General features: G+C 39.3%; 1 protein-coding gene across 1 annotated transcript in view; it reads left to right on the top strand.

The window, feature by feature from the left end:
• The window catches only part of PHEX (phosphate regulating endopeptidase X-linked), a 107494-nt gene extending 86293 nt beyond the window's left edge, over positions 1–21201 (top strand). The window contains exons 16-22 of the mRNA XM_013950700.2: positions 2882–2936; positions 6255–6322; positions 8392–8522; positions 11611–11676; positions 11780–11884; positions 13694–13770; positions 17176–21201. Of these exons, the coding sequence (XP_013806154.2) occupies positions 2882–2936; positions 6255–6322; positions 8392–8522; positions 11611–11676; positions 11780–11884; positions 13694–13770; positions 17176–17278 (605 nt within the window). The 3' untranslated portion in view covers positions 17279–21201. The remainder of the gene's footprint in view (positions 1–2881; positions 2937–6254; positions 6323–8391; positions 8523–11610; positions 11677–11779; positions 11885–13693; positions 13771–17175) is intronic.
• Positions 21202–22019: the final 818 nt, after the last annotated feature.

The following is a 22019-nucleotide window of genomic DNA, read 5'->3' on the forward strand; positions in this document are numbered from 1 at the left end:
ACACTGTCCTTGTTGCCTGCAAGGATTTTCTGGTGATGCTTGCCTTAGGGAGATGTTGCTTACAGAAGTCCTGTGTTGCCAGCTCTGAAGCTGTTCCTTGTAGCACTGCAAGCCACAAGGGCAAGCATCTTCCCTCATTTAGTGCCACTAATCTCCAGAGAACAAAACACCTCTGCTTTTCCAGCTGTCCAGGAATCATTTATAATACTACCTAATTTTTTTAAGGACTTGCCTATTGTGCAATGGATAATATATTTAAGGAAGACTCAGAGAACTGGAATATATCTTGCTTTCTAGGGGCTTATGATTCTGCTTTGGCTTGAAAATACTTCCTAAGTTTCCTTCAGAGCAAACTAACTATAGAAGTGTTTCTGCCTAGAAGCAGAAATCTCCTTCAACAATCTCTGTGCTCGGGCATGTCTTACCTAAAATGGATCCTTACTTGGAGTAAAACAATTATCAATCTGTTTTGTGAACTCCTGGTTGGAGCTTCTTCCCTCTTTCATTCTCATGACTGATTCAGTGAAAGCATTATCCCACTACTTAACTCGTTTGACTGTTTCAGCACTGTCACATAAAGATGCCTTTAGACTATATTTCCTAGGTGGGCAAACCTGAGTGTAAAGCTTTGCACCTAATTTAGTATAAACAGATCTATTTACACAATACAGAGGCAGCTCTTCCAGGCACACAGGCAAGTGCAAATTCACTATACAAACCTATAGCTGGGGAAAATGACTGCAGCTCCTTAATGGTCACCTGGTGTGATGGCAGGCATATACATTTTTGAACAGTGGTGTGTCAGGAATGTGTGATCCCTAAATGTGATTTGTGGGGTGGCTGCTATACCTTGGTTGGTGTCATCTTTGCTATGGTCTCATTTCTTTATTTTGGCCTCAGTTCCTCTCATTACCTGTGGGGGGAGGATCTTTCAGGGTTAATGGACCCTGGTGTTTCTTTCATTAAATAACCTCTTTAGAATGCCCAATAACTTTTCCTAAGGTCCATTATTTGGAAGGGACAACCCAATGTAGTTCACACTGAGTTTCCAGCTCTTAACACCAAATGGCAGTTAGCTCACAAAACCAATGACAATGTATACAGATAGCAATCACAAAATGTCTGTGAGCGGGACACTGAGGATTCACATGTGAACCAAGCTGGATACACACTATATGTCTATGAACATATACGTTCAGGTCTATCTGTGCTACTTACATTGCATATCCCAACACAGAATAGGGAAAGTGCCATTTACATATACCAAAGTGCCACACTCCAGCCCAGAGGTACTTCTGTTGGCCTCTGTGGATTTTGGACCAGGCCCTAATGGAGGCATTTGTTCTTCTCTCAACTCATCCAGGCTTTTTAGGAACAACTTACCATACTAACAAGTAATTTTCATCAGTGTGCTGTTACAATGAGATATTTAACAGCACACACAGTGAATACTGAGCACTCTTCTGTGTGTGCTGTGAGGCAAAGAGAAGTAGGTCAAGAAAACTCTGTCCTTGACACTTGTACACTTGCATTTTTAGCACCAAAAAAGCAGCTGATACTTGCTTTAAGTAACAAAACCATCCATGGAAGTAAGAGAAAAAAACTCAGAAAATAAGTTTTTAAAAATCATGCTTTTTGCAAGTCAGTTCCAAACGTGGTCAAAGTAGCCAGGGAGGAGCAGTACAAAAAAGCGGATTGGTAGGCCAGGAGGACATGCCACTTGCTGCATCACACTCAGCATATTCTCTTTAGAGACTTTGGAAGGAAATGAAAAAATCTTGTCTGACAATTTATCTCAGGTATATAGAAATCCCTCTCCTATTTGTCACTGATAAACTGAATAGGGTCAGAATTCAGTACATTTTTTCTTTTGATCTGTATCACTGGTTGGTTTCTTGGGGGGACCTCAAAAGCTGAAGCAAAGGTGCTTGGGAAAGCAAGTGAATCACCCAGGGAAATGGGTTCAAAGTAGGTGTAAGCCAGTGCTTTGCAGATGGGAATTTGTGTTGCTAGACATCAGATTTCACATTTGTGCCTGCAAGGACTGCATTTTTCACCAATATTTGAAAACTTTGCCCAGGGGTGTCTGTTTTATTTAGTAAATCTTTGGATTGTTAAACCATTATTGCATTCAGCTCCACTATCTTCAGAATCACAGCACTGAAATGTAGTCCAGGAATTAAAAATAGGCCTGGGACTTTGAGTTCACGAAACTAATTTGGTCTCTATGTGCAACATCAGCAGATCATCACTCATTGAAGTGTTTTTCAGCTACTGGTAAGTTTACCAGAAGCAACCAGGTGATTCCTGTAGCTAGCCTGGCTTTACAGCCTTGATAGTCTATAGCTGTCATTACTGAGTGCCTAAGGACTATTTGTTCCTTCATCTCCGATTTTCACAGACTTTCCTTAGGTTTGCATTTTATTACTTCCCTATGTCCCTTGCTGCACTGATGCCTCACTAAGTTAACAGTCTTTTAATTCTTGTTGTATTTTGCCTATATTTTCTCTGTTGATCTGCCAACACATCTGGGGGCAATCAAGTAGTTTCCTTTTTGACTGGAAACATTGACTGTTTATTCCCAAGAATACGCACACAAACATGCACACACACACAAGCAGCCACTGAAGAAAATACAAAGTTCTTGTAATAGCATCTTGTTGCCATTGTGGTCCTGAAGGAGGGAGGATCTGTGCTTCGATTTAAAGACCCTCTCTATCATATTCTGAAAGTACCATCTTAGGGAAAACTTGCCTTGCAGAACCTTGCAAGGTTTAAACAAAACAAAAATAGCCATAAAATCCAGGCCGCTGGGCCTTGCGACTGTGATACAGCCATACTCAACTAGGGAACTCACTATTATCATTTTTTGCCATTACAGGATTCCCAGCAGGAGAACTGCAAAAGCCTTTCTTTTGGGGAACAGAGTATCCTAGGTAAGTAGTGCACCAGGGAACCTCTTACAGCTGGAAATGAAGAATAACAGGGAAAGGTATTAGAAATACATATAGAAAAAGAAGAGGGCATGGAGAAGAAGAATATTTGGCTAAAGATGACCTACAGGTAGCTCACAGTAATCCTGTGTTGTCATTGTGTAGGGAAAGCTTGGCCCTTGGGGTATGTGTCCTTCCCTGCTGTGTGCTGCTTTTGCTATTGAGAAACCAGACTTTGAAGGCTGCTATTCTGTGTGATAACTTTTCTTACCCTTGGGAGCTGTATGTGCTGCTGTTGTCTTAAACTGATGACTGATTCTCTCAGGAATTGGTAATTAAGTGCATCTGAGTGGAAGTGTTTCAATGCTGTAGCAAGCAGATGCAGCAGTGTGCACGTGGCAGGTATTAAAAGGAATTGTAAATCGGGTAACCAGCACTCTTCAAGAGAACTGAATACCCTGTGCCAGGTATTACCAGTTTATTGTTTGCTTTCTGCTAAAATCTAACAACCAGCCTTCTCCTATGCCTGTTGAGGTGCATGAGAATATCTCCATGTGCGTAAGTGGTTGCCCGAGCAGCCCCATGTGCTGCTGTAGCTGAAGAATAATTATAGGTCACCTTTAGTTAATTTTGAAAAATCACTGCTTTTATGCAGTTCAATAACTTTATATATTAAGGAGGGAGAAGATTATAAAAAGTCTCTGACAGCAGTTTCTGAAAGTTATTTTACAGTTATGCAAAGCCAGCAGTTAGTGAAACACATCCTTAATAAATCTTTGTTAAAAAAAATTTTTTTTGAAACATTTTAGGTTTGCCATTTTCAAATCTGGACAGGTCCATGTCAACAGGAAGTTTAGCAGTACTTGTAAAGAGACACATTCAATTTAGGAACAAATGAACTGGCATTCAAAGAGAATTCTTATGAGCCAGGTAACTTTAAGTGGTAATTAGAAAGAGAAGAAAGTCCTTTCTAGTTAAGGAGAACTTATTTTCTGCTGTCGTTATTATAGACCTGCTTCTAGCTTTGCTTTCTGAAGAGATTTCTCTGTACTTTGACCTTCTGCCATAACGATAAAATTGTGGTTCTTTCAAAGAATTATACTTTGCTCAATTCTCTTCTTAAAGGTTACCTTAACTTAAATTGGTTTTGCTTGCATACTTACCAAAATGAAATTTAATAAACAAAGGTAGCTGTTTTATATCAGACAACAGATTGCTTTTGTCCTTGAAATATTCTGGCTCTGTTTTCTGTCTGCTTAAGAGAAACAATACATGGCACTGGAATAAAAAAAAATCAGCAAAAAAAATTAGTACTTGCTGAAAAACAGATTTAGCAAATATTTTAATATTTAGTGGAGTTTTAGTGTCCAGTTCCAGTATAGCCACTATAAAATCAGCTGCACCTATTTGCATAAAGGGAAGCTAAGTTATCACTTTACACATCAGTGCACAAAATAAATTACCATTCAAATGCCATCATTCATAGTCAGGAGTCTTCAATGCCAGGCATATTGAAATTGAGACTTCAGACTACCTGAGTCGGGAGCTTCCCTACAGTCCTCTGAGCCTTCCCAGTCCCAGAAAGTTCCTCGCTAACCTGGTACTGGTTGGGCTGCCCCTAGCCCTCTCCATCTCCGTCCAGCTGGAAGTGAAGAGCATGAGCAGAGCTGGGAGCGCTTCTGGCAAAATGCTGCTGTGCTGAACAAAGTGCTCAAGCGGGTTCGCAGAAGGAATAGCCAGAATTCCCCCAAAGCTTCACCCCAACTGGGGAGGTCCGAGGAAGGCCTGGACATCCCCCCGCCATTTCTGCCTGCCACCGTTGGTCAAAGAGGTGTAACAGCAATGGGGACATGGATGGAGCTGCCCGGGGAGGTGTTGGGCTAACAGTGGGCACCCTTGGGATGCACCTGACTGAACACACTGCTACCATGAATATAAAATTATTCCTGGACTGCTGGCTAAGCATTAGAGAAAAATAAGACATACTTAGCTATAGGGCTTAGTTAAGGACCTCTTTACATGTTCTGTGCCATTCCTTTTGTACTTCTCCAGCTGCAAAAGATCCCGTGTGACCATTTTACTTCAGATGTGGAAAACAAGTCTAGTACAGTACATTTAGTATGGATAATTATCACTGTGTGCTACACAAGATTACAAATTTGTCACACAAAAGGATGATATTTCCATTGCTGAAATGTATAATTTTAACAAGTATTTTTTAATGAAGGTTTGTAATAGTACTGGGGGGGGGGGGAACAGCAGGGAAGATTTTATCGCATGCAAATTACCTTTCAGGAAAGAAAAAAGGAAAGGGAAGGATTGTTATAGGAGCAGGGGGAATTAAATCATATAATACTTTTTGGGCATGACTGGGATGAGCAATTAACATGTTATGGATCATTAAGTCCAGTAATAACATGTTACTTCAAAACCCTCAGCCTTTCTCCTATTTTAATACAATGTGTTAGAAATACCCTAAGCTACTTTGAGGTATGGCATCTCAATAACTGAAATAATTATAGTCACAGAGAACAATCTAACAAGTGAAAGATGTGTTTAGTGGATAGCTTCCCCTCCTCCAACCATCCGCTGCATTTGATATCAGAAAACAGAATCTCTCCCATGTTCATCCCCCTTTCTCCCAAATGCATGTTTATTCAGATTTAACCAGGAGAATATAATTCATTGTCAGACAGGAATACAACATATTTCTTTTTATTCTGGTTCTCCAGTGCATTAGATCTGATTGTAGATCATGTCCTGCTCCTGTGTAGGTGAAAGGAAACTGTATGACCTGTCTTTTGAAAACTGAATGGAGATCTGTTTAATGCTTTGCAAACTAGTGTCAGTCATTTGCAAGTCTGTTTGTTGCATGCCAGAGAAGAATGATTAGAGCTGGCATTACACAGGCCCATTGCAGTCTTTGATCTATGCTTTTTTTTTATGATTACGCTAAGAGAATAATTCCACCTATGACTTTGTCCTGTTCTGCAGGATATGTAGAATATGCATAATGCAATTAGCTAGAAAAGACATTCTGGAGCGGAGATGATGCTAATCAGGGATTTGGTTAGAAGAGTGAACCACCGCAGTGTTCTTCAAGGTTTTACATTAAAGGTTGTTTTTAAACAAATGAGAATTTCACATTCAGAGTTTAAGACAAAATTTTGTAGATACTATTGTTAGATCATTTCCCCCCTACCCCCAGTTAAATAAATAGCAATTTTTCCTGAGGTAGAAACCTTTCATCTTCTGTCTTCTGTACTTCAATGTTCATGAGTATGAATATGCTCTGAGGGAAAATACTTCTCTGTGTTACAGGTCTTTAAGCTATGGTGCCATAGGAGTAATTGTTGGTCATGAGTTTACTCATGGATTTGATAGTAATGGTGAGTATTTGTCTATATTGTGGTAACTATTTTTTACAAAGTTGATGGATTAGAAAGATGACTTGTATATCTTCCAGAATTTTTATTTTTTGTTATTTTTTTACACAATGCTGAATTGTGTAAGGAAAATTCTGAAGTTTTTTTTTACTATTTATTTACATACACTCTTGCTTGCCTGAGCCAGATTTTTTTTTGTAAGGAATGCCATAATCTTGACACTTTTTGTTTGTTTGTTTTCCAGAAAGTATGGAAACTAAATCAACAACAGATTCACAAAGACCTGGCTGGTGGGGGGGGGAGGGGGCGGGGGCTCAAAGAACTTCTACATAATAAAAATTATTCCTCAGAAATCTTTTCATTTCAGTTTTGACATTTTAAAAGACAAATATATTAAAAAATTAAAATACAAAACCTGAATAAAAATATATTGCAAAATTAAAGAAGAAATGCTCTGAAAGTGTCAAAACAGACTTTATCAGCTTTCCTGAAACATTGGGTGGGCTGGGGCATTCCCACCAACTAACTTTGAAAGTGCTTTGTAAATCAGAGCTCCCTTTAGAGAAAGAGAGAGACAGCCTCCTCCAGAGAGCAATTCTCAGTGTCCGACTGATCTCCTGCTCTGACTCACTATCTAGAAGAACCTCTCTCCACTGAATATATAGGAAGTTTGAGGAAAAGTATGCTTTTAGCTCAGTGCCTAAATAGTTAGGTTGTGTGTGGTACATTACTTTGAATACCTATTAAAAATAAAAACTTGTATCCTATTGGCGCTGTCCTGTAACAATTTATTTGGGGTGAACAAAAGCTCCCTAAAGGAAAAATGTTTCTTCACAAACTTCCACTTGCCCTATCTCTTCCATATCATACAAATTATTGTGTAGCAAGTACATCCATGTAATTAATGGATAGTTTGATTTGATAAAGTTGGCTTCTGGAACTAGACCCTTCTATAGGGAATGTTACAGGACATGAGTAGTGGCTAATTTTTTCATCTTGCAGCATGATGTGGAGGGCCTGGATTTGGTTGGTCTTCAGTGCTGACTCATATTCCCAAAAGGCTGGTAGTCAAGTCTTAAATCGTCTATTGGTGCAGTAATACAGACACAAGGCATATCAGGACTTTTTTGGAGAGCAGATTTAGCTGTCCGTGTAGATGCAGCCTTGCTGTGTGATTTGATTCTTTGTTAGAACTCCAGAGAAGAGAAGTACGAAACAGCCAGTAGAGACATATAATACCAATTACAAAAGTACTGAAGACATTTTCATCCCTCCCCGCCCCTTTTTTTTTCCTGAAATGTGCTGTCTTGTCTAAATGGATGCACTCCCTAAAGATGTATCCATTTCTGTGCTTGGAAGGTAAGAGCCTAGCCCAAGGGGTAGTGGTCTGCTCTGAGAGTCAAATTTTTAGGTTCCTGCTCAGACTGGCTGTAGAGATGATGGAGATTAAATACTCTTCAATAAACCAGACAGAGCAGGGACCTACTCTTCCTTGAGCCATTGCTATAACCACCAACCTGGGGGATGCGATATACATATTCTCCTTGCTTCCATGAACATGGTTCAAACATTCTGGTTTTGTTCCAAAGCAAAAAATTGAAAGTTCAGACGTTTTTCATGAAACAGATTTGGTTTTTTTCCCTGGTCAAGTGTATAATTAATTAATAATAAATGAGTTAATATCCAGTTTGCAGAATCAAAGACATATGGGCTGTGGATGAAAAATACTCACAATTGTACTTACAGGAAAGCTCATGTGCTTGTTACACTGTGTAATTATAAGATGTACTATAGCACTCATTAGTCATTGCAACTTTATTATAAAAATGGAAATTATGGCACTAAATGGAATACCAGCTTTTTAGCACTGACTTCACTGGGCCCAGATTTTTCCCACTTGTCTTATCCATTTTCACATACACACACACACACATGCACACATACATTTAGCTCTCATTTTTGTGCAGGTGCTAGATTCTAAAATTGGAAAAGTATATATTTTTTCCAACAGGAAGGTTTGTTTTCTTTTCTTCTTTCTTTCCTTCTTTCCTTCTTTCTCTCTTTCTTTCTAGGTCGGAAATATGACAAAAATGGAAATTTAGACCCTTGGTGGACGACTGACTCTGAAGAAAAATTTAAAGAGAAGACAAAATGCATGATTAACCAATACAGCAATTACTACTGGAAGAGAGCTGGCTTACATGTATGTAAAATACCACTGACTGAAAGCATTGGTTGATTAGGAGGGGGGTTTGTTTGTTTGTTTGTTTGTTTTTGTTGGTGTTTTTGTTAGTGTTTTTCTTTTTAATTATCTGTTCATAAACCCCAACAGAGTGGGATATTAGACTACCAACTTGATTCTCACAACAAATCATTTTTTGAGGTGAATAATTGTGATCAAAATTGTCTGTCACATTCGATTAGTCCAGTCAAATACCACTACCCGTACACTGGTGACAGGGTTAAACTGCTTCTCACCATAACATCATATTGGAAACCAAGGAAGAGGATGAAGCCACTCAGCAGGGCTGGTCTAATTGCTGTGAGCACATTAAATGTCTTCTGAAAGTGAGGTCAGTGACGAGGGCTGAGCAGTCATTCTTTTTAAAAAGAAGAAAATAGTATGTTTTATAGATCCCTTTAGCAATTCTGCCTGTTATTTACTACTTATTTATTACAGTTATAAAATGGATGCATAAACCTTACGTTATTCCACATTCAACTCTTTCTTCCATGCGTGCATGCAGACACGATTTGATCTCAAATGAAGGGAGTATGAAAGCAGTAGCTCACATAAAAGGACTGAGAAAGAAAAGGCAAGGAAATGCTCTCTATTTTATTGTCTATCAGAAATATGGGCTCCTCTGAAAATGTGCATTTTCTCTAAGTGTCCCAAATGAAGGATAAATAGGATAAATCCCAGACCTTCACAAATGAATAGCTATAGTTCCATTGACTTTGGCTGGAACATGCTTTTAATCTTAATTTTTAGGATAAAACACATGCCCCCTCCTGCTCAGTTCTATCCCTTTTACTTGCATTTTAGCATCAGAAATACTTCTTTGCCTTTCAAGAATAGAGAGGTTGCACTGAATGCCTAATGGTAATTTTAACACTTTTCCCTGGGCTGTTTGTATTAGTCTCAGAGATAGCAAGGTCATTTTGCAGTCCAGTCTGAAGTCCAACAGCTCAGACTTGAAGTACTTCATGTAAGATAATTTGCAAATAAAAATTCTCTGGCTGGTTCCTGAACATCTGCACTACAAGAACTATCAACACAAAAATGTCACTTACAGAAGGTCATTAAAAGCTTTCCCAAGGAACTGACTGAGTCCTTCCCATGCTTCTGCCATTGGCTCATCCATCCACTTTACTTTCTGCAGTGTCTCTTGATGTGGGGTAGGTCTGAATTTTCCCTTCCAGGATAGTTAGAGCCTTTGGAGCTGGTGGATGGGCTTAACAGTGAGATCCTTTCATGTGCAGCCTTGTCACTTGCAAGGTTTTTTCTCTTGAAATATTATAGTGGAATTCTGTGGAATAACTTTAAGTTCTTTTTAGAGGGTAGAGAAAGAAATTTGATATTTTCTGCAATATTTTATAGCTTCTGTATGAAGAGGTACACGTGCAAAGAGCTTTCCTTCTTTCCTTTTTTCTGTCATTTACATTTCCAATATTTGTACATTCTGCAGTTTTGCTTTGTTTTGTTTTCACCCCTGTAGGAACATTTTATATGACTCAAGAAACCTATTTACTTTTCCACTTTCTCACTCAGTTCACAATAAAACTGTCTCCAGAAAAGAAGCTTAATGAAAGAAGAAATGGGTATAGAAATCGCTTCAGAGTACAGTAATCACCTAAAGTCATCTGATCAAATAAAGGGCTTATCATGGTCCCTGCATCCAGTCACGAACTGTCTGCACATAGTAGTCTCAGATGTATGACCCAGAGCTGCCTGAGATCAGTGGAAGGTCTTATTGAAATAACCTATGGCCAGTGTGCCACTGCTAAGTTACTCTCATTTTATGATCTAAATCAGAGTTCTTCATGAGCCTACTCCAACGAAAAATTAGGAGTAGGTAGGCCAGAAGCAAAGCCAGTATACACGTGTATGTGTTCCCTGCTGTCCCAGCACCTTTTCTCCCAGTTACCTCCTTCCCGTCTCCACCTCTGTCCTCCTGTGTGGAGGGGAGGGCTGGGAGGAAAGGGGTGCGCTCTCCTCTGCTGCCTCCATTTCTTCACTCTTACACCCTTGCTAGGTCAAGCGAGATGCCTCTGGTCTGATTCAGGCACGTGTCTGCACTGAGTAGTGGGGCTGTATGCATGTGCCTGGTACTCTCTGGGTCCTTCTACCTGTCCACCCCCATTTTCCTCTCTTTTACTGTCCTGATACTAAAGTGGATCCTGACCCCTAACCCTCTGCACTCATCCCCTGAGGCACGGGAGGACCCATCAGCAGATGATTTGCAGGCCAGCACTGACCTTTGGAGCTTTCCTCAAAGCTGTATTCAATTACATTGCTCATTCGAGGGACAGCAGAGCGTAAAACTGCTTAATTGCAAATACAGTTTGATAACGCTAAGACCCTAGTAGGCCGGGTAATCAGCGATAATGCTGTACTTCACAGAAGTGAGGGTTTCTTCATAATGATATTGCACTTTGTAATACCAGGAGACTGGCTTTTTCAGAAAGCTTACATAGCACTGCTTCTCAGAATATACTCTTGTTGCCAATGCTCTTGCTGCTGGAATCAATACTGGGGAAAAGCAACATGAGTCTCCTCTGTAGATTCTTTTTTTAGAGAACTGAACACACTATCAATTTTGATTCTCTCTCTGACAGGTTTTTTTTATTATGCTGTTTTATGTTATGACTTAAAAGTTATTGTAGTTTCCTAGTTGTCCGTAAAGAAAGAGTTATGCAAAGAAACAAATATAACTTCTCAAATAAAAGTTTAAGAATGGGGCTATTGGATCTCACATGCAACCGAATAAAAACAGTCTTGAAGGAAATTATCGAAGCCCAGATCAAAGATCAGGGGCAGGATTCTTGAGGGCATTTTATCTACTACATTTTGTGCTACTGAGATCTAGGCCCAGAGTCAGGCTAACTCATCACAGAGAATTGTTTACTGACAGTTTTCACATTGAAAACCGATTTTCTTTACTTGAGATATGATTGCTGAAATTGGCTGAGGTCAACCTCACCGCTTTTTATTTTTCCCGTCTCTTGAAGTTGATCAAGAAGGAAGTTCAGAAACAGGTCAAATGACTGATGTTCTTTCATTCTGCCAGGTAAAAGGCAAGAGGACTTTGGCGGAAAACATTGCAGATAATGGAGGTTTGCGAGAGGCTTTCAGGGTAAGTAGGTGAAAAATGGCTGAAACACAGTATTGCTTAAAAAAAAATAAACGTGGTTAAGCTCCATGTCACTGAAGGGTACTCAGTGTCTCTTTCTTATCAGGCATACAGGAGATGGATTGTAGAAAAGAGAGGAGGAGAAGAAGAGCCTTTACTGCCAGGCCTTGAGTTCACACACAACCAGCTTTTCTTTCTGAGTTATGCCCATGTGAGTAGTACAAATATGTTTCAAGTCTACAGCTATTAACCTGCACGATATACAGTGTGGAGATGAGATTGCCTTGTTTTAACAATCTATACCAACTAAACCCAGACTTTTAAGGGTATAAGTAGAGACTTCTTTTCCCAAGACTATTACTTCTTTTCTCTTTCTCTTTCTGTCCTCATCTATCCATCCATGGTACCAGAACTGCTGAAATTATTCTTGTTCTTGCATTGTGTTGTCATGGCAGCTTTCTTTCCTCTTGCTACTTCCCTCCACTGCTAAGTCTTCTTGCATCTATTGACTCCTTTAATATCTTCCCTTTCCAGCTTCCCATTTTTGCAGGGTTTCCAAGATACAGCAGTTTCTCACTGCTTCAGCTACAGACTCCTGTTGCAAGCGTGCCACTCTCATTTGTTATTGGGCACATTGTTCAGTGAAACTAAGCAGCATTGAAGAAAATGTTTCTTTTTTCCCCAGCTTAGTTTGCTGTACACTAAATGTGGGTTGTGATAAACCTTTGATAGAGAATGCAAATTTTCTATAAAAACTAATGTAGAACAAGGGAGAGAATCAGAAATGATTCATTTGGTGAACAACTGGACAAACTCCCTATAGGAGGAGTAAAAGCTGGGCTATAAAACTTTGCTCACCCCTAAAGGAATGAATCACAGAGAATTAGAGAAAAGAGACCCAGTGCGACCAATGTTGTTTTTTAACCAGCTCTGGATGAAAATCACTTTTTCTTTGCAGAGAGTCAGTGTAGCGGTGCATGGGCCTATGGCCACTTTAGTTTGACTACATTAATGGATAAAAAGATTGATTTGGTTGTTTATACTGAGCTGAGTTTCACGCTGTGTCAGTTTTTCTCCAGGAAGACTTTGAAGCCACAGGAAATACCTGGGGGTCTTAGACGACTGCTGCAGGAACCATATGTCCAGTGTACGCTGTGAGGGGACACGCTGGCGCAGTCAGAGCAGCGTATGCCAGGCACCCTTGAGCTCAGTCTATTTCCACAGAGCTCGAGACACTCAATAGGCTCATCCAAACGGTCAGGGCTGTCTCCAGCCAGCCAAAATTGCACAGAAGTCCATGTTTCCCATGGGCTGTCTGGCTTAAAGGCTGTCTGGCCTTTGTCAATGGGAAACATTCAACACTTAGGTAAGGTAAGGGCTGATTGCGTGAGGTCTTTCATGCGATAGATATAGCACAAGAGGGGCTATTCAGTTTTGCAAATATTATCACTATCCTGTTTTATGGCCAGTTACAATTGGGTTGAGTATTGTATATAGGAACAGTGAATTAGGGACCATTGATGGAAACTTGAAAAATGTGTCATTTCAAAAGAAACTGACATTCCAATACTGAAGCAAATGTGTCGGGTAATGTAGTTGCAATTCTAGAGATGAGAAGCATCATTACATTGTACCTTTTATATACATTACATAGCTTTGAGACCAAGAAGTATACTTGATAATTATCGAGGCGTGGGATGCTGCAGCACAAGCTGAAAAACAAGCTTCAGTTGTAGAGAATCTCAAAAAAGAACTAGTAAAGTGGCTGCGATTAAACAATGGGAATGAGTGGGTGAAGAATAACAGTGGGTGGAGATTTGATCCATTAAGTTTTGAAAAACAAGAGAATACATCAACTGCAAAGCTACCAAAGGTGAAACAAGATAGGAGTTAATGGTTTCTTTCCATTTTGTGCATTCTATAAGTAATAGGTATCTAAAGAACTGTGATATGACATTTTGCTTTATTTACAAAGTCATCTCAAATAATGCGCCTGTTTCTGCTTTTTATTTTTTATTAGGTAAGATGCAACTCCTTTAGACCAGAATCTGCAAGAGAGCAAATACATATTGGAGCTCACAGCCCTCCTCAGTTCAGGTAGGGCAAATAATGTATTTACTCAGGATACATACAGGATCAATCACTGTAGCACACAAGTGCAGAAATTTAGCATGTTAAGAGGCATTTAAGAGCAAACACAAAATTGGACTGCACTCTTGGCTTGGACTGAAATTGAACTGTTTTTATTAGCTTATATTCTGCTATTACAAATGCCTTTCTGTAAAAATGAGAGTCTTGCATCTAACTACAAAAACAGCTGAACCAGAACACACTCTAATCTCTGTGATGTTCTATAATCAAGGCCTGAGTATCTAAAATGTTCCATCTATCTCTTTTTATTTCTATGCAGCTCTAGTTTAAAAGACAATGAATGTTAAAAGTGTCCTTGATTTAATCTGCTTGTGTTCATTAAAAGCTTTAGAGACAGTTCCTTGAATTATACTGGTAATGAGCAGGTAGAAATGCTAAGCACAACATGCTCTTTAAGTCCAGTTTAAGAGTGAACTCCAGCTGGCCTTCAAGACATGCTCTGCTAGAAGGAGCTGTGATAGTCCAACCATAACAGTGTCTCAGTGCCTTTCCCCAGGAGGCTTTTCTAACCACAGACAAACCTGAACCTCAAGAAGGAGAGGCTGAAAAAGGAGGAAGGTTTAAAGTCTATGTGAGAATTAGGAAGCTTGAGTTTACTTCTCCACTTTTCTACAGAGTTTATGTAACCAAGACCAAGTTATTTCTGTTAGGATTCATCTTAATTACATTTATTCTGTGCCTGTCCTCAGTTAAATGGCTATATTACCTCCATATTTGGTGGAAGAATGTTAGCAGCTCCAGAAGGTTATTTGTCTCGTCATAGTGGAAGCGTCTCCAATACAATGGATTAATTGTCTTTTGGAGATTCCTACCTCTTTCTATTGACTAAAGAGGGAGCTTAGATGCCACCTCCTACATGGCTAAATTTGGGTAATATGAATCTGTCTTTGTCTCAGTTCTCTGTTGGTAAAAGAAAAATATCAATACTGCTTTCACAGAGGAGCTGTGAGGTTGCTTCACAAATTGTGAAGGGTAACAGGTACTCTGATATATTCCTGGGACCCAGCTACACTGAAGTTGAAGATAAAACCACAGCATCTATAGTGTATCTCAAACTACTTTTGAACAGACTGGATTTAAAACAATGGAACTAGAAACAAGATGACACAAATTTAACGTAAGCTAACAATGCAAATGGGTACGCGTAGTCTTGGTAGACCTCTGTAGTCTGCACTGAAGTGTGTGCTGCTGTGTCTTTGCAATACCTGCTACACCAGCTAGCTAGGGTAAGACTAATGCGATATGCCAATCCACTTTCCTTTAGCAGTTGAAAATGCTTCATGGCCATGAGAACTGGAGTAACAGGCTCATCTTTGGCCTACAGAGTGATATTTTTTATAATTCCTACCCCTGTCAAGATTTTGGTAAAATAACCGGCTCTTACCTTTTAAAGTCTTCAGATTTATTTACCTATTTATATATTCTGAATCATCACATAGCTACACTCCCATGAGATGGTGCAAATCACACAAGATGCAGGGAAGCTGGGGATAGAGCATTCATGAGGAAAAATTACATTTAGCTGAAGGAATCAGGTTATGGAAGAAACTTCCAAATAAAATTAGATGAATCCAGAGTCTAGAAAATATAGTTAAACCTTTGTTTTAGTTTTTATGTGATATACTCAGCACAGGCTTCTGTTTCAGACCTAGAGAGAGAGTGTGGTGCCTGTTTGTTTTTCCAAATCTTATCAACTGTGCTAACAAGCAATATTATCTATTTTGTCCAACTTTGCTGCATTTATGTCCTGAGACCATCATGTTCATAACAGCAGTACAGCCACTTCCAACACTGACAGCTCTTGCTATCCAAAAAGCCCAAACAGCCCATTTTAAACAATTATAAAAAGTAATCATAAAGGAGAGAAAAAAAAAGTGAAAAATGCACATCTTGAGCACAGCTGTGTACATCTGAGCTAGTCATCTGAGATTCCCTTCATAGTCAAAAAAGAATAGGCATTTTGAGGGTGTATACGTGTATCTCATCATTTTGTAAATATGTAAGTTGGATGACTTGGACTCTGCACATACATATTTTTTTGACTGTCAAGGGAGCCAATGGTGACCCATTCAGCAGAATTTGTCTAGACTGTAGTTCAATGGGATGAAATCCGGACAGCTGACTCAGATTCCACAGTTAATATGTGGCAATATCAAAGCATGGATAGAAGAGTCACATTTATGGATAAGTAAATATTTTTTGCTTACTAAATTTCTGTTTTCATTTATATTTTATTAACAGATTTACTAAATTTCTGGGTTTATTTATATTTAATTAACAGATTTTCAATATTAGCATGTGCTTTACTCATTTTGAATGCCTGTTTCAAAGTGAAATCCCCAGCATGGCAGACAGAACTCCCACTAACTTCAGCAGCAGTTCTGCATGCAGAGCTCTTGCTGTCCCAGTCCCTGAATAAGTATTTGCAACTTTTCTACAGTAAAGCTGTATGTCTTATTTGAAACCTAACAACGTATTGTAATTCTTCCTACAAATCTGACCTTTAGACATTTTTGCACCAGGTGACTGCAGATTTTCTTACCCGCAGAAAATCTAATCAATGTAATAAGAATGTTTTCTATCATGCTGAGCTACGCTGAGAAGCTGATTGTCTGCAATGGAGAAAAATGCCTTCCCTTGGAAAGGCATACAATTAATATCTCAGTAGATACTTTTCTGCTTTTAACCCAGGATGCTGTTTGCTTTAATACCATTTCAAATTTCAGATTAGTAAATTCCAAGATGCTTAAAAGCATGGGGAGAAATCAGCAAACAACACAATCTCAATCTAGCAATGGTAAAATAATCATTTCTGACAGCATGAAATAATACAGATATGGAAGAAGCAGCCAAGGATGACTGCATACAAAGAGCGAGCTCTTTCCCTGTGCCTGAAGGTGCCAATCTGGGTTGCAGACACATTGTCTAGACTGTTCAAGGCAGAGATGTGCTGTTCTTTCAATATTGCACCATCTGGGTGGAAGCAAAAGAGCTTGAGAGGGGGCCAGGGCAGTTTTGTAGCTGCTGGAAGTAGAATTCCACTATACAAGGTTACTACTGACCTGCTACCTTTACTGCCAGTGGTCAGATTAGAGAATTGTGCTAACTGACATAGTATCCAAACAATAGAATTGTTTTCAATCTAGTTTCTTGCAAAGTAAGATACCTCTCAAAACACTGAAAGAAACAAGATTGGCTTCACATTAACTTTAAATGGTGTTGCTTCTCCTGAAGTTTTTGCTTTTATTTCTGGAAAAATGATATGAGAAACCTGAAAATGCAACCTACAGAATCTATAGTGTTCAACAGAAAATAACTTGCATGTTGACCATTTTTCTTCTTTCTTTGCAGAGTTATTGGTGCCATGAGCAATTTTGAAGAGTTCCGTAAAGCTTTCAATTGCCCAGTAAATACAACTATGAATCGAGGTGCAGAGTCTTGCCGCCTGTGGTAGATGTTTCTTCGGATCTTGTTGTGAGAGGTGTCTACAATGCAAACTGCTGTATCTGAACTCTAGCCCACTGCTATAGATTCAGAATAATGTTCTGCAACATGGAGAGGTTTTATTTCAAATGCATCTTCCTTATGCAGGTTGATGACTGGCATGGATCTAATCACTCTCTATTCAGAGCCTAGAAACCTTTAAAATAGGAGAAGAGGTTTTTTTTTTTTTTTTTTTTAGGAAAAAAAGGGAGGGGATTTCTCTTATCCATGAAACTCCTTCTATTCATCTGCAATTGCATTGCTGTTGATGGATAACTGCCATTATCAATTCTAATCCCTGATTTATAGTTTAGCAAGAGGTAAATGTTAAATCCAGTTTTAATCTCTTGCTCTGCAGGGGTGCTATGCAGAATGCTCCCATGCAAAATTTATTCCTTCTGGATGAAGAAATTCATGAAACCTGCTACAAAGCCAGCTCTGATCTGCTGTGTTTTTATAACATTTTCATAACTTACCCTGTCACTGCCCAGCATGCCATAAATGATGTAGCATGATGTAAAGACACAAGATTTTATATAAATTCAGTTTAATATGTCCTATTAGTGCCTCAGCTATTGGAACAGTTTCAAGCTGAGAAAGTACCTCATGGTTTCCATCTGCAAGAACTAAACAAAAAGGATACTTGTCAGATCCTGGCCTTTTCTAATTTTAGAACAACTTATGGTAAAAATCAATATATGGTGAAAAACAGAGTCATGCAGATGGATTTCCCAGCACTGTGATATCCAGAAACATTAGAATACTTATTCCTGTTCACAGTGTGGGCATTTCTTTCCCATGGGGTGAATTTAATCCTGTGCTGAAGGTAAGCATCATGTAAACTTTTTTTTAAGCCTGAAATACTACACCAGCTTTAATTTTGGGATATTTTAGTGTCTGGAACTTAAAGAGGAATGTAAGTAGTGTACATGCTTCTCTCCAAATTCTGCATAGGACAGGGTCACATGTGCTTTTAAGGAAAGAAGAATATGTGACTGAAGAAGAGAGTACCAGCAGCATTTTACTTGTTTGAGTCAAAAGACCTGTTCAGAAGCAGAGGGCTTTTAAATGCAGCATCTACATAGGCCATTTTTTTCATCTGATTTCTAACAATATTCACAAAAACCGTACTTTTATGCAGCAGAAAACCTTTAACGCTATTAATAAGCTTATTACCAAGGGAAAGAAAACAAAACAAAATAGCTCTCTCTTACCCAAAAGAAAGATACACATTTAACAGGTATTTATTTTTACCTTGTCCCTTAATTCATTTTTACATGGTGGAATCATTTCAAGTGGAGAAAGAGGGTTTCTTTAGATTGATTTATTTGCTGCAAAAACTATATGTGTGTGTATGTGTGTGTGTATATATATATATGCTTTTATACATATATATATATAAATTCTTCTATTAAACTGTCTAAGTTTTATTTTATCAGTATAGAAATGTTAGTAAGATAAACTTTTTTACAAGGATTTGTCAAATATTCTCTAACAATCAAAGTGGATAAGTGCTCAACTGAAGCTAAGTTTTTGCAAATGGGGTTAGTTAAAGTCTCTTTATAAAGAAAGGGAAACATCATGGAAATATAATTTAAGGAGTTAGGCCCTCAAACTGCCTTCCAAAGAGAAAGGAGCTGACACTCCTGAACTCAGACTGTTGCCACTTTTTAGAATCAGAATATTATGCTGTGAGGCCAAGATTTTTCTTTCAAATTTTCCCTGAAAAAGTCAAAATTTTCTTAAGAGGAAGGCACTTTTACTCCCTGTGAGACAGCTGTATTTCTGAGTTCCATGGTTTATAGTTTATCACTTGAATTGATGCTACTAATTTTTTTCCTGGAGGTATTTTTCAAATAAACTACTTAGATGGTGGAATTTTTGTAGGCCATTCCCTCATACAAGCAGTCATGGCTTTTGAGCAAAGAGATCCTGTTTGCCTGCTAAAGGGAAAGTTCCTTAGCAAATTGAATACCACACTGATTTCATTCCTGCTCTCATTTGAGCCCTGATATAACCTAGTGTTGGCTGCTTTGCATAAGTAGCACAAAGTTCAGGGATAAAATCCTGGCCCCATTAAAGGCAGTGTGAATACAGCCAATGTCCTCAAAAACACCAAGACATCTACTCAAATACTTATCTAAACTTTCTAAATTACTAGGGCATGCAAAACCGATTTCACAACAGTCGTCTTTGAGTTTTCTAATTTTATCTCTTGGGTCAGAGATGTGTTTGAAGGAGTTTCTCTCTCATGACTTTTCCAACGGGACAGATTCTGTCATCTTGTGGTTTATGGGGTCATAACTCTGTACTGGATACTGGTTTCTTCTAAAATGCCTTATGTTCACTGCCTTAAATGTCACACCAGTGTCCCGGGCTGGGGGTTGCAGGGGGCCAGGGAGAGAGGGAGTGTTGACAGATTTTGGATCCTGGTTTGAGGAGCTAAGAGGAAGCTTACATGCTGCCAGAAAAGCCAGAAGCCCTTGCCACTGATGCACGCATTCAGTGGGAGTATCCGAGTTTCACGAATCCTTGCTTATTGACTCAGGTTTTCAGTGTCCTGGGCTTAGGTCTTACATATGGCAGTATGCAGAGTTATATGCCAGCGCAAGGAACTAAGCTTTCTTCACCTGCCTGTTTTTTACCTCAAACCAAACAGTTGATAATGCAAATTACAGTTCACTTTGGAGTCAGTTATTTAGATTCTGGTTGGAAAGTGAAGCAAAAGGTAATTAAACACATTCTTAAAATAGGTTCACCAAAGGTAGCTAAAACACAGCAATGCTTTGTGAGGTCTCTTCCCATTATCTCTATTTCAGCATTCAACCTGCTTTGTTTTCACATGTGACTTTTGTGTCTATACAAGCAATGCCTTACTGAAATGCTATCAAACTCACTCATTGTATCTATACCAACAGATCCTTCATCATACATATTCTTCTCCTAGAGCTTTTTGACTGGCATTTAATTGCCATTAATTATTTCAACACTCTTTAAACACATTGTGAAATGGTTCTTCCGGTTGGTTCAGTAATCTTATTATCTTCTAGTGGTTGGGAGGGGAAGGATCAGCTTTGAACAAAACATGTTTACCTGTGTGAATTTGAAGAGATTTTCTCTATTGTGTAGACATGACTCCTACTCTCCTTCTTTGGGTCCTGAAAATATCCAACTCTTTTTTGGCCCAACTCTGAAAAAGCTAAAACACGTCATCTTACACACTGTGAGTATTTCTGCTGATCTACATTGTGCAAGAGTAGCTCTACACATGAGTAGCTCTCTGAAAAGGTGGCTGTGCTACTCACCTGTGTAAACTGCATACATGTATAAATGATGTCTGAGCTGGGACTTGATGCTGAATGACCAAAAAGCCCAGTTGTATTATAAAGCTCTGCCTTGTGCCTTGTGCTGGGGAACTTCAGCTTTCTTTAGATAGGATTTCTGTCATGACACTAAACATTTGAGATATTTATAAAATAATCAGAGGATTATGTATATTTTTTCCTTGAGTATTATGCAACAAATTACATGCATAGAAGTATATTTTACAGCAATATGTAATATATATATATAAATGTCTCCAAAGAAATATTAAAAACCTTATGACTCAAGAGGCAGAGCCATAATGAGTTAAAAGGTCTTTTGCGTTTATGTCTTCTTAATTTGGATTTGTATTTCACTAGTCAGTCTATCGTACTTCCTAACTTTTCTTCTTGCATAAGTAGTTGATTGACTGTTCTAAACACAATTGTGTTAGCCAGTAAAAGCCAAAGTGATGAAGAATTTTCCTGTGCATGCATTACAGCAAAAGCTGCTTGGGCTCTCACTGTCCAACTCTACAATGTTACTTCTGTAACACATGGTCTTTATAAAATGTAATAAAGAGCATAATGACATGGCCCCAGGTTCTCAAGGCTATTATTGCTTGACAGCCTAAAAAGGACCTCCTCTCCGACAGATTCATCTAGCCATCTTCTACCAGAGTTTATTAAGCTCCACTTTCCCCTGTTAATCTGCTGGAGACAATTAAAATGAACGTAGGCATGAGCTACCTTGGATGAGAGCTGGCTGCTGCACTTGCCGAAGGGAAGGCTGCATCGCTGTCCCCACCTCGAGCAGCAGGAGCAGAGGAAGGGCTGGGAGGAAAGAGCTGCCTGCTCAGCAGCATCGCCCTTCTCTTGCCCTGTCTGCTCCCACTTGGTCCCACTCTCTGTAGCCTTACCCACTCCTCCATAGCTTCTAAGCATTTTCCGAAAGTCCTTGTAACAGGATAACCCTTGTTACGCATTTTTTCTGGTTTGAACTGCAGTTCAGGTATGTGTCTTCCCAGCCGACTCCAAGACAAGGCTTCATTGTCTTCCTGGGCTACGATGCGACTGCAAAACCCTTGTGGCTCTTCCCCGCTGTTGAGTTCATGAGCCTGAGCAAGCGCTTTTCAGTGGCAACCCCTGCAGCAAGGCCTCGCTAGTTACCAACTTGGCTCCTCAGGGCTATGTTCCCTATTTACTGGGCTACAACCAGTCTCCTGATGCTGTTCGCAGCTGGGTTCCAGTAAGCAGCCATGCCAACCCTGTCGGGGTGGCATGAAGCTGCTCTTGAGCATTAGCTAACAACCAGGGCTGGTGGGGGAATGGCTGCAGCTGACCTTGCTGACCACTGTTTTTAATAACACTCAGTGGCAACACAACTGCGTTATAGATTCCCCCGCCTCG

Source organism: Apteryx mantelli, chromosome 1 (assembly GCF_036417845.1).
Source record: "Apteryx mantelli isolate bAptMan1 chromosome 1, bAptMan1.hap1, whole genome shotgun sequence".
In the NCBI taxonomy this organism is placed as follows: Eukaryota; Metazoa; Chordata; class Aves; order Apterygiformes; family Apterygidae; genus Apteryx; species Apteryx mantelli.